We start from the raw sequence: 12,960 nt of genomic DNA, 5'->3' as shown, positions 1-12,960 counted from the left end.
TCTTGCCTGGAGAATCCCCATGGACAGAGGGGCCTGGCGGGCTACAGTTCATGGGGTCTCAAAGAGTCAGACACAACTGAGTGTCTAACACACACAAACAGGAGACAAACAGACAGGCTGTGTCCCAGCATGGCTCAGCCTTCCTTGGGAAGGGGCAACCGAAGATCCCAAGGCAGCTGGTGACCAGAGGCTTGAATCTGAAGTCAGGAGAAGGCAGGATTCAGAATTCAGTCCCAGAGCCAGCAGCTCTGGGCAGTGGGCATGCAGGTCTGCTTTTGGCTTCTTCCCAAGAAGGCAGACCCCTGGTCAGGGTGGTTCTTAGGGTCCAGGCATTGGTGAAACAGAGGCCATCCCAACAATACGAGTGCCCCTTGGGGGTCCACAACCTCATCCCATGTTGCCTGTACCCTAAAAGCCTCATGTTTGCCTTTTCTGGGGGGGGGGCTTGTTTTTGCTTTTTGGATGTTACAGAGTCCATCTCTTGCGTTTGAAGCCTGGAGGTACTGAAGCAAAGGGGTGGTAGAAAGAGAAGACTGGAAACCCAAATTCTACTTCCAGAGAGATCACATAAGGGAAAGAACATGGTTAAGGCAAGACAAAACCCAGGTCCAAACACTGGCTCCCCAGCTCACAAACCGTGTGATCTTGGACATTTTCCTTAATCTCTCTGAGGTTTAATTTCTTTGTCTGCAAATTGATGGGAGAAACAGTTTTCACCAAGTCATGGGGAAGAATACTAACAGCGTTACCATTTGAACTAACCATCATATAGCAGGAACTGTTCTGTTACATAAATGATTGAACTTATTGTATTTTCAAGTGTTCAGTGTGGTTCTGGATCTTAGAAGGTTTTCTGGGTTTCTTCTGTGTTTGAAGAAGAAACACCTATGCCTCCTTGTGCTTGGACCTTTGTTTCCTCATTTGAAACACGAGGTGCTTGGATCAGTTTTCTCCAAAGTCCCTATTCTCACTGAATTTCTAAGTATCTCTGATTCTATGAATCATGGCAGATGGTTCTTTGGGAAATTAAAACAAGCAGAATGGAGAGGAAAAAAATGGCTACAAAGCCATTTTGCCTGAGGCTTAGAACTTGCATCTGAATTTGTAGTTGCAGAGGAAAGCTTCTATCAGGAGTGCTGCAAATTCCCAGGAAACCAGGGGGCTGGAAAGAGGCCTGGGCCTTAATTATAAGTGATGGAAGGTGGGAAACTTTCTCGTTATGCCTTTAGGAGAAACGCTGAATACTGATTTATTCACTGGTTTTTCTACTGTGCTTTTCTAAAGAGTTGGGAATGTTCCCTTTCTTTCCTATGACATCAGAGGTAGATGTTTCTTCACATTAAATAGTTCTCCACCAATCCGTCTCAGACCTCAGCGTGGCTGCCTGGAACAGTGACAGAGAAAAACAATCCCTTTCACATGAACACCGCTGTGCACTTTACAGAGAGAACTCACCTAAGAATGAGGATTTTGGAGTCAGACACAGCAGCGGTCTACGCCCAGCCTCGCCCCCTCTACCTGAGCCGGTTCCTTTTCTTCTCTGACCCTCACTTTCTGCCTCTGTAAATGGGGTCAGTACTCCCCATCTCACAGGCAACAGGGATGGTCAAGTGCAAAGGTGTATCTGAGGGATCAGTGGTGGACATTTTAAAGCTGTATTCCTAGCATCCCATTCTGCCTTTTCTCTCTTTCTTTTTGAGGTATGCGTGTATTTTTAGGGATGCTGACTCCACCTAAGGGTTCCTCACTGGAGTATGTGCATGACCTAGGCTAAGCCAATCAGCACATTCTATCTCCCCAGCCATGGTGGCTGATTCAGAGGTCATCATGTGATATAAATCTTACCCAATACAGGCTTAAGACCCTATGCATTCATGCTCAGTTGCTAAGTTGTGTTCGACTCTTTTGTAACCCCATGGACTGTAGCCCACCAGGCTCCTCTGTCCATGGGATTCTCCAGGCACGAATACTGGAGTGGGTTGTCATTTCCTTCTCCAAAGGCTCTTCCCGGTCCAGGGATCAAACCTGTGTCTCCTGCCTTGGCAGGCAGATTCTTTACCACTGAGCCACCTGGGAAGCCCTCAGACCCTTTCTTGGAGTCTATCTCAGGACCCCTGAAGAAATCTCTGGAAGAAAGATGCCCATTTTATCACCGTCATTGCTGGATGTGAATGAGGTTGCAAGTAGCCTATGTGGAAGCTAAATGGTTAGGTCTAGCGAGAACTAGTTGCATCTTGGCTTTTGGTAGTAAAATGGTTCTTTGCACCATTTTTTCTTCAGCTACAGTAACCTGCCAAGTCACCTCACAGGAAGCTCATTGGAGGATGAGGCACAGGGCAAGCTTAATCCAGACAGATGTAAGTTGAACATCCTTTGAACCCACTAAGATATTCTAGGGCTGTCAGTGAGCTGAGCAGGGTGAATGATGGGCAACCTTGCTGGGATATTCCTGTGCATCCACAGGTCCAAAGGAGGTATTCATCTCACCTGCTTACCACGGTGTCCTCTCTTCCTGCCCACTGCTGGGACTCTAGCTCTCTAGAGGACCATCTAGAATTCTTCTCTGAAAGAAGACTAATCCTCTAGGCCTCTGTCAGCAGAAACAGGTCCAGCCTGAGCCACCAAGTTTGGGGGCCCAGGAAGCCACCACGTGCCTAAGGGGCACTCGTGCAGGCTGTACACGCTGCCTTCTGCACCTTGGCGTGTGCAGCCCCCTCTCCCTGGATCATCCTTCTTCCCGTCACCTGGTGAAAGTCCACGCGTCAGCGGACCTCACGCATCAGGGGCTCCCCAGGCGGAATCAGCCATGTCTCCTGACATGTCTCCTGATGGTTTCGCTGACCATCACGGCAAACCTTCACCGCGGGCCTCTCACACTTCACAGCGCGTGTCTGTCTGGCCTCATGCAGGGTGAATTTCTGGAGGGCAGGGATTGTCTTTCTATCCCCAGTGTCTAAAACAGTGGCTGCACAGAGGAGGCCCTTGTTGGATGAAGGAAACGGCCTTAAATTATGGGGCAGGAGGGTGGTATCATAGGACAAAAGAGGGGGAAAGTTGTCATGCCCAACTTTTTGCCCAGTACACATACTCTTCTATAAAAAGGGCTTGTTTTAACCAGATCTGAATTCCCATAGCTTCTCTAACTTGTGAGGTCTGACCTGGCAGTGGCTGCTTGCTGGGAGGAGTCTGCTGGAGGCATTTCTGGCATGAGTGACCTCTGGGGCACTTTACACTCAAGTTGGTTTCACTGTAGTGAAGACCAAAGCCTGCTTTTAAAATTGGATAGCAGAGGAACAGGAATGAACACGAGCCGTGAGCTGTGCTAGGCAGATTATCAGCCATATTTCGTTTCATCCCTGCAACCATCCTACTGAGAGGATAACAGGCAGGAAGGCCAGGGGTCTCCAAATAGAGGAAATAGGCTGCATGTGTCAGATTTTTTTCTCTTAAAATTCTGTGTTGCCATGACGACACCTGGTTCCACCTGAACTTAACTTTTCTCAAACCTTGAGCTCACCAATGCCTTTTTCTTATGGAAATGTTTCTCTTAAGCATGTTAATGAAACTATGTATTTGCTTTGGAATTTGCCTTTCTTCAAAATGGTTCCACCTAAGACTAATGTTTTTTCTTTTCTCAAACCTTGGGTTGATAATAGCTCAACAAACCAGTGTTCATATCAACTGCTTTATGGCTGGGGGATGACACACCTCGTGCCATCCTATCTCAAAAATGCATATTGTGGGAGAGGGGCTGGCGAAACTCCGTCAGCCTTGAGGTGTCTCTCATCTGATTAACAGCTTTTGAACAGACATGAAACATCTGGCTAAAGACTAGTACTCTTTCTGCTCCCTTCTGATGTCTATGTCAGAAGCTTCGTCTATCTCTTTTATACTTTAATAAAGCTTTATTACACAAAAGCTCTGAGCGATCAAGCCTCGTCACTGGCCCCGGATTGAATTCCTCTTCTCCGGAGGCCAAGAATCTCAGCGTCTTTCATGGCTCAACAACAACCTTTCACTACCAGGGTTTTTTTTTTTTTTTTTTTTTTGCCATTTGTCCATCTGTTCTTTGTTCCTTTTGCTCCCTCATCCCCTCCCCTCTTTGGATTATTATTTTAGTCTTCATTTTATCTCCACTATTGACTGATAGGCTATGCCTCTGTTTTACTTTTTAGTAGTTGCGTTAGGATTTACAATATGCATATTTAACTTATTAGAGTCAGGGTAGATATTCTAACTTCAATTTATAGATCAGGAAACCGGAATTCAAGGGAAGTTAAGCAAATTTTGTGACTGTCATAGCTTAGAAATAATGGATCTTTCCTCTAGTTCTGTCTCCTAAGTCTGAATTTTCCATTTACAATCATCTCAAATAAGACAACGGATTTCTTGTTTCTCTCTGATGGTTTTTTTTTGTTTTTTTTTTTGGTCATACCTTCACTCAGTTTATCTGGGACACATAACCAGCTTGATCTTTGGGTCAGAAACTCTCAGAATACATCTTAAGGGATGCATCCAGTGAAATATTAGGGTTTCATGGTTAAAAAAAGGGGTTATGATTCATGGTTAAACAAGTTGGAAAAACAGTGGGTAATTATATGAAATTATATGAAACAGTTCCCTTTGCTACAAGACTTCACAGAGCCTTTCCTAAGCTGAAATGGATCATGAAAATTTTGGAATGGTGGTTATCCTATCAAACTGACTTGATGCCAAAACCAGTTTTTACAGAGCATTTCTCTTAACTAGTGTTTCTTCAAAAATACTTTGGAAAATGCTACTCTAAGAGAAAGTAAATGTTTCCCATTATACCATACTGGCTTTGTCGAGAAAGATGGTCCTAACGACCAGAGCAATTGAGCTCCCTGCCCTCTGAATGAACCCTGATCCTCACCTGTCATGAAGCACTTGATGTCCTGAGAGTTGCTGATGGGGTTGTTGTTTTTAAACATGTAGAGATTAAAGGGCATGATGTTGCTGCTACTAAGGTGCTTCCACAACTCGTGGTCTGGGCTAGTCCAGCGACCAGCCAGCACGTCGTAATCCCGCCGGCCCATGTGGACGAGCTTGGTGAGTGGATCGTAGAGGCCACCGTGGTAGCCAATGATGATCTGGAAGTTGGGGTTGGTGTCCATGTAGATCTCCCCATAGGCCGTGTACAGGATCTGCTTGATCATTAAGCCCGTTCCACTGAAGACAGCAAGAGGGGTCCCGATGTTGTCGCAAGCTATATAAAACTCATCTCCGCTGCTCAACTCCATGGCGAAGAGGTGCCCTTGCAGGTCATAGTAGAGGGATGTGATCTCAGAGCTAGAGTGGTTGTAGAGGTGGGTGACCTTGGTAGGGTTGGTCAGGTCTGCATAGAAAAACTGCAGGTGGTGGCTCTGGCTGCTCTTGCTGGACACCCGTCGTCCCAGGCCATCGTAGCGGTACCTGACGCTCCAGCCACCACCCCGGTTGTAGGCCTTGATGAGCAGGCCGGCTGAGTTGTACTCAAAGACATCGCTGCCCCGCTGCCTCAAGAAACCGTCCTCGTCGATCTTGTACTGCACGTCGCCCAGCCTGGTGATGCGGTCGCGGAGGTCGTACCGTAGTGGGGTAAGCCGCGCACTATTTCCAGGGCTCAGTAAGTGCAGGTTCCCATTGAGGTCATAGCTGTATCGCCAGAGTGGCTTGTCATTGATGGAGACCGTCTGCAGCTGGCCATCGGCGTCGTACTCATAGGAGTAGCGGGTGGTGTTGGCGTAGGGTCCCACCTTCAGCTCCTTCTTCACTACTCGCCCCATGTTATCATATTGGACGGTCATCCAATACATGAGTGAGCGGAAGATCTCATATTGCACTTCCTTCATCCGGCCATAGGCGTCAAAGTGCTTGGTGTGGGTCATGACTGTCGTGGTGATGATCTGATTAATGTCATAGTAGATGACACCAAACTTCCCGAACTGCTCCGTCTTGCCCGACACGTCGTCATAGCGGTACAGGTCAATGGGCAGCGGGGTCTCGTTGATCACAGCCTGCATGCTGGTCACCCGGAAACTGTTGTCATAGTTGTAGTCAAAGCGGGCATTGACCATGCCTTCCTCCGTGAAGCGGAAGATCTGGCGGTCGATCAGGGGCCCGATCTGACGGTAGCGGATGGTGCAGGTGAAGCCCTCGTTCTGTAGGTTGACGGTCTTTAGCATGCCAGCAGTCTCATCGTAGGTGAAGCTCACCTTGGTGGTGTCGTACAGCAGCTCGGCCAGCTTGGACAGCTTGCCATACTTGTATATCACCCTGCGGCCGGTGCCCAGGTAGAAGGTGTGGAGGAGGTGCCCGTCCTCAGTGAAGTCCTGGATGACTGAAGCATTGCCTTCGGGGGGCTGGTAGATGTTCCGGTAGTAACCCACTGAGCGGATGGTCTCCAGTGTCTGCCGAGCCACGTTGGGCATGGTCACAGAAGAGAGACGGTCGTTCTTGTCGAACTCAAAGATGTATTGCCTCTGGCTGTGGAGCAGCAGCACCATAGACTGGAGGGAGAGGAAAACCGAGAGATGAGAGGAGGGTGCTGGGGAGGGAGAGGAGGTCTGTGAGCCCCAGACTTAAAGGAAAAGAATGAAAGGCCAAGGAAGCCAGTGGTTCTTCTAAGTTATGCCCAAACCAGAGCTTTCCAATCAGTGTGCCCTAGGATAATGCAATGGGGTATAGATGTGCTAAGAGGAGGCCTTTTCTCCACCCTTGGCCTGCCTACAGTGAGCAGCGTTGTCTGTTTGCCCCTTTGTGGGGTATAGAAATGATTTCAGTGTGAGATGGGGTTGGGAGAACTGGCCTAAAATATAAATATTTGCAGCAGCCTCTCTCTTGGCTCCCTTGCTCCAGATTCCTTCTCAATCTTCCCACCCAAGCAAGAATGATTAAATACAGTCTGATATTGTCTATGTGTGTGCGTGTAAGTCACTTCAGTCATGTCTGACTGTGCAGTCCTATGGACTACAGCCTGCTAGGCTCCTCTGTCCATGGGATTCTCCAGGCAAGAATACTGGAGTGGGTTGCTGTGCCCTCCTCCAGGGAATCTTCTCAACCCAGGGACTGAACCCATGTCTCTTATCTCTAAGTATACTGGCAGGCGGATTCTCTACCATTAGTGCCACCTGGAAAACCCCTGATAATATCTATTGCCTACTAAACAGCTTCTGTTGATTCCTTATGGCCTATAGGATAAGACATGTCTGAGAAGGACATTTAAGGTTTTGGATAATTGTTTATGTAGTAACAGTTCATACACCCACCCAGAGGTAGGGTGGGCTGTGATGGGAATGGGGAAACCTGGTTTCTAATAACAGACTCAGTGTATGGCCATGGGCAAATTCTTTCCCTCTGAGTTCAGGTTTTCAGGTCATGTTGGATGACCTTCAGGGTATCTCTTAGCACTACCACAAATAATACTCTTGCAGATGTGAATGCTGCAGGTAGGGGAGGTAGGCCACAGATCAAGCAGAGCCTGGGCCTGGACAGCTGACCAGGTGTTGAACACAAAGCCAGGATCTGGGTATCAGAACTGTGGCATGAAATACAGACTGTTTCATGAATAAGTCAGTAGGTAACAGGCCAAAAGACATCTGGGCATCAAAATGACCATTTCTCTTCTTTGAGACCAACTTTTGATTAGAGGCCTTTTCTGATTCCTAGTTCCTAGGATGAAATGAATGCAGAGTTCCAAAGAATAGCAAGAAAGCCTTCCTAAGTGATCAATGCAAAGAAATAGAGGAAAACAATAGAATGGGAAAGACTAGAGATCTCTTCAAGAAAATCAGAGATACCAGGGTAATACTTCATGCAAAGACGGGCACAATAAAGGACAGAAACAGCATGGACCTAACAGAAGCAGAAGATATTAAGAAGAAATGGCAAGAATACACAGAAGAACTATACAAAAGAGATCTTAATGACCCAGATAACCATGATGGTGTGAACGCTCACCTAGAGCCAGACATCCTGGAATGTGAAGTCAAGCGAGCCTTAGGAAGCATAACTATAAACAAAGCTAGTGGAGGTGATGGAATTCAGTTGAGCTATTTCAAATCCTAAAAGATGATGCTGTGAAAGTGCTGCACTCAATATGCCAGCAAATTTGGAAAGCGCAGTAGTGACCACAGGACTGGAAAAGGTCAGCTTCATTCCAATTCCAAAGAATGACAATGCCAAAGAATGTTCAAACTACTGCACAGTTGCACTCATTTCACACTCTAGCAAAGTAATGCTCAAAAATTTCCAAGCTAGGCTTCAACACTATGTGAACCGAGAACTTCCAGATGTTCAAGCTGGATTTTGAAAAGGCAGAGAGGAACCAGAGATCAAACTGCCAACATCTGTTGGATCATAGAAAAAGCAATAAAGTTTCAGAAAAACATCTACTTCTGCTTCATTGATTATGCTAAAGCCTTTGACTATATGGATTGCCACAAACTGCAAAATTTGGAAAGAGATGGGAATACCAGACCACCTGACCTGCTTCCTGAGAAATCTTTATGTAGGTCAGGAAGCAACAGTTAGAACTGGACATGGAACAACAGACTGGTTCCAAATTGGGAAAGGAGTATGTCAAGGCTGTATCCTGTCACCCTGCTTATATAACTTTTATGCAGAGTACATTATGTGAAATGCCAGGGTGGATGAAGCACAAGCCAGAATCAAGACTACCGGGAGAAATATCGATAACCTCAGATATGCAGATGACACCACCCTAATGGCAGAAAGCAAAGAGGAACTCAAGAGCCTCTTGATGAAAGTGAAAGAGGAGAGTGAAAAAGTTGGCTTAAAACTCAACATTCAAAAAATGAAGATCATGGCATCTGGTCCCATCACTTCATGGCAAATAGATGGGGAAACAATGGAAACAGTGAGAGGCTTTATTTTCTTGGGCTCCAAAATCACTGCAGATGGTGACTGTAGCCATGGAATTAAAAGATGCTTACTCCTTGGAAGAAAAGCTATGACAAACCTAGATAGCAAATTAAAAAGCAGAGAGAGACATTAATTACTTTGCCAACAAAGATCCGTATAGTCAAAGCTATAGTTTTTCCAGTAGTCATGTATGGATGTGAGAGCTGGACCATAAAGAAGGCTGAGTGCTGAAGAATGGATGCTTTTGAACTGTGCTGTTGGAGAAGACTCTTGAGAATCCCTTGGACTGCAAGAAGATCCAACCAGTCAAATTTTAAACTCAACCCTGAATATTCATTGGAAGGACTGATGTTGAAGCTGAAACTCCAATACTTCGGCCACCTGATGCAAACAGCCTACTCATTAGAAAATACCCTGATGCTGGGAAAGATTGAAGGCAGGAGGAGAAGGTGACGACAGAGGATGAGATGGTTGGATGGCATCACCAACTCAATGGACATGAGTTTGAGCAAAGTGGGAGATGGTGAAGGACAGGGAAGGTGAAGAACATGGTGTGTTGCAGTCCACAGAGTCACAAAAAGTCGGACACGACTGAGCTACTGAACAACAACAGGATGAAATGAAGCCTGATTTGAAGCAGAAAGACTTCCTAACGCCACTCTTAGCACGTGACATGCAGGATTAAGCACCTCTTGCTTAATACTGATCCCCTGGCTTCTGCCTTGTTCTCTGTGACCAGGTCACACCAGGCACCCTAGACCTGGGAGCAGAGTCTAAATCCTGCTCCATAAGTCCAGACAGTGTTTGGGCCTAGCTCCCATCTATCAGGTGGGACTTTTACATTCTCCCACCCCAGAAGCTTCCATTTGTCATACCATCACCATAATCCATCCAGACTCCACCCAGGAAGCCCCTGACCCTTGATCCAGATTTTCCTGAACATTTCCTTTTGGAGACCACACAGGTCAGATCTATCCCATCAAGGTCAGCAGGCTGGGCCTGGGCTTAGGTTGAGCAGGACGAAGATCTTCTATATGGCAAGGCCAGTCATGGAGGGAGACAGACACCTGCCTTCTCTAAGTAGGTGTAGCTCCACGTCTTCCCATCAGCGAAGATCCTGGATGTGATGCGGCCCGCCTGGTCGTATTCCATCCTCTCAGACATGATGCCCCTCTGGACGCCGGCGATGTGGCCCCCCGGGGAGTAGGTCACGTTGACGCCGTTCAGCCTGCTGCTGGGTGACCAGAGGCTGGGCCGCCCCGTCTGGTCGTACAGGATGCGGAGGGTGAACTTGCGGTGGTCATCATAGACCTTCTCCGTGCGCGTCACGCGGTCAAAGTCCAGAGACAGGAGGTTCCGGTTGTGAACCTGGAGAAGGGGTAGGCGGACACAGAGAGTCAGTCTAGACATCGGGAACTCGGTCTGCGAGGCCCCTGAGTGGAGGAGACGGCACAGGTCTTGGGTGGCAGCGGACAAGGGTTTGGACTGTTGCCCTGTCACTTGTCAGCTCTTGTCAAGTTTCCTCATCTGTAAAATGGGAACAGTCGTGCACAGGGCGCTTGTGAGGGTAAAGACAATGCAGAGTCTGGGTAAATGGTAGCATATACGGTCCATGTAATTTCCTAGTGCGAGTCTCCTGATGAGGAGACACAGGCAGGTCCTTCTTAACTCCCTCCTAGAAAGGGAGCGGCCGTGTGGGCCCAGTAAGTCAGTGCCTGACCCCATATTTTATGTGCCAGGCACTGCTCTTGTGTTTGACACCAGGTAGACCACAGTCAACGACAGGGCTCTGGATCCTGGGACTGGTGAGTGACTGGGCCTGGATTGGACTCTCACCACTGCAACATGCCAACATAGGATCTGTGGCCCTTCTTGGGGCCTTGGACTCCCCGTCCCCTCTGGGGTCTCTCCTGCCCTCTGCCACCACAACCAGGGTCTCCTGGTCATCTCAGTTAGCTCCCAAGGCATCTTCTTCTTCCTGGAGGCCCTGGGAGGCAGTGTGTGTGAGTCTGGGATGCCTTCTCTGGCTGTGGGTCGCCTGGGGAACTCCGTCCTAGGTTTTGGAACATTTGCTCCCGGCAGGTGGCACTGTGGTAAAGGATCTGCCTGCCAATGTGGGAGACGTGAGTTCGATCCCTGGGTCAGGAAGATTCCTCTGGAGTAGGAAATGACAACCCACTCCAGTATTCTTGCCTGAAAAGTTCTATGGACAGAGGAACTTGAAGCCATTAAATGACAGCAAATGATTGTGGTAATTCTCAGAGGAAGTAGAGATGTGTGTGTCTCACCCTTCTCCCCAAACAAATTCTAAAGCCTTGAAAATCAAGATTTATAATGATGATGCTGAGATGACTTTAGCTGTGAATGGCCTGGTTATAATAAGGTTGCTTTCCCAGGGGTAATCAAACACAATTGCAGAAGCAAAAACAGAATGGCAGACAATTCCCATGAAAAATCAGAGGTGTTGGAGGCTGAAGCTGTGTTCTTTGCAGAGAGGGCAGAGGGAGAAGCCGGTTCTATACCACCAATGATGATGGGGGTCCTACAAAGCATCTTTGGGAAGGTCCCTTGTGACTCCCCCACAAGGTGCTACCACCCAGCCAGTTGTGCCCCTCTCCCCATGGAGGGCCCCCAGTGAAAAGGAACTACACCTCTGCAGCAAAATTAATAAAATTGAATTAAGCAGCTCACTGGGGAACTGCCGAACGCTTCCTGTGCTCGGCAGTGGCAGCAATGAGATTTTACATCTTTCTTTATTAAAAAAGTTCCCAGTTGTATAAAAAATGAACTGCATTAAGGGGAGGTGCACCCAGCTAACATTCTCATTCTGCATGCCGCCACTGTGGGTGGCCATTTATTTTGGGAGGACTTGGAGGTGGCGGCCACCCGACTGGAGCGTCATTCATCTCAGCCTAGGAGAGGGACCCATTAATGACTGGAAACTTTTGGTCCAGCTCATGCGGCGGAGAGGAAATCCTAACAGCACTAATGGCAGCTCTTGATTGAGCACCTGGGGTCTTCCGGCACTGGGCTAGGTGCTTCAAAAGTATCATCTGGTTTCTGCAGAGGAATCTGAAGCTCAGAGGAGCTGCTCAAGGCTACACACATGGCCCCCAGGCAGGAATCAAACCTGGGTCAAGCCTTCTACTTAGCCCATTGCCTCCAATGTGTGTGAAGGACTCCGGGAGAATTCACACAGCGGGCTCAGTGAGTCTGCAGACAGTGTCCCATAGAGAAAAAAGACAGCTAGACCTTCCTTGGGGAATCAGCGGAAGGCTGTTTCCTACATCAGATAGATAGCTGTTGAATTCTTGAGGACCACAGGAAGCCCTGTTTGCTGGGCTCCAGTTGTGTGATACTGAATCAGTCACATACTTGTCTGCTATGAGAAAGGCACCATGAGACAGTGTGCCTATTTCCAGTTGCTGCCTAGCTATTCGAGTCTGGAAAACTCCTTCCTCTCTCTGGACCCTGGTTACCTCCTACAGGAAACAGGGCCTTAAATGAACTTTCTCTGCAAGAAATGGCTGGGGAGGGGGGTGGCAGTACAAGCCAGCCCTGGCCAGGTTGCATGAGGATGTTTCTGCAGCTTTGAGGAACCAGGAACATGTGGGCCAGTCCTGGGGTGCCCTGCAGCGCAGCAAGGCTGCATGGAGCACCTGTGTGCGGTCTGCGAGGTGCTGTGTTGAACGTCAGGACAGGGCGCTCCATTTCCCTCTCCCCATCGCCTGCCTTTTCTGAAGCTGGAGGGAACTGGAGCTAGGTAATCTGGCCCTGGGGCAGAGGCCACACTACAAAGACATGGGAGTGAGGCAGCGAAAGTGCTCATTCTGGGCATCCACATGCAGAAAAGTGCTCTGAGATGCCAGACTCCAGAAGCCAGCCCCCAGCAGTGATACCCACGGTGGAGTTGTTTTGCTCACTAAGGAAGGATAACTCTGCCTGGAAGGAGAAGTGGCTTAGGGTCCAAAGAGCTAAACTAAATCTTCGTGTATGTTAGCAATGCGTGATAAGAATAACAACGACAACTAGAATAGGTATTACTGACTACTTTTATGTGCCAGATTCCATCAGTTC

General features: G+C 48.0%; 1 protein-coding gene across 10 annotated transcripts in view; it reads right to left on the bottom strand.

Moving 5' to 3' along the window:
* Window positions 1-12,960, bottom strand: part of TENM4 (teneurin transmembrane protein 4) — an 849,352-nt gene that overhangs the window by 10,148 nt on the left and 826,244 nt on the right. For all 10 annotated transcript variants that reach the window (XM_060403943.1, XM_060403939.1, XM_060403940.1 and 7 more), the window contains 2 exons: window positions 9,955-10,251; window positions 4,895-6,509 (listed from right to left, as the gene is read on the bottom strand). In XM_060403943.1, the coding sequence (XP_060259926.1) occupies window positions 4,895-6,509; window positions 9,955-10,251 (1,912 nt within the window). The remainder of the gene's footprint in view (window positions 1-4,894; window positions 6,510-9,954; window positions 10,252-12,960) is intronic.

This window comes from Ovis aries, chromosome 21, assembly GCF_016772045.2.
Source record: "Ovis aries strain OAR_USU_Benz2616 breed Rambouillet chromosome 21, ARS-UI_Ramb_v3.0, whole genome shotgun sequence".
In the NCBI taxonomy this organism is placed as follows: Eukaryota; Metazoa; Chordata; class Mammalia; order Artiodactyla; family Bovidae; genus Ovis; species Ovis aries.
The sequence above is the reverse complement of the archived record's forward strand: the minus strand, read 5'-3'. Positions and strand labels throughout refer to the sequence as shown.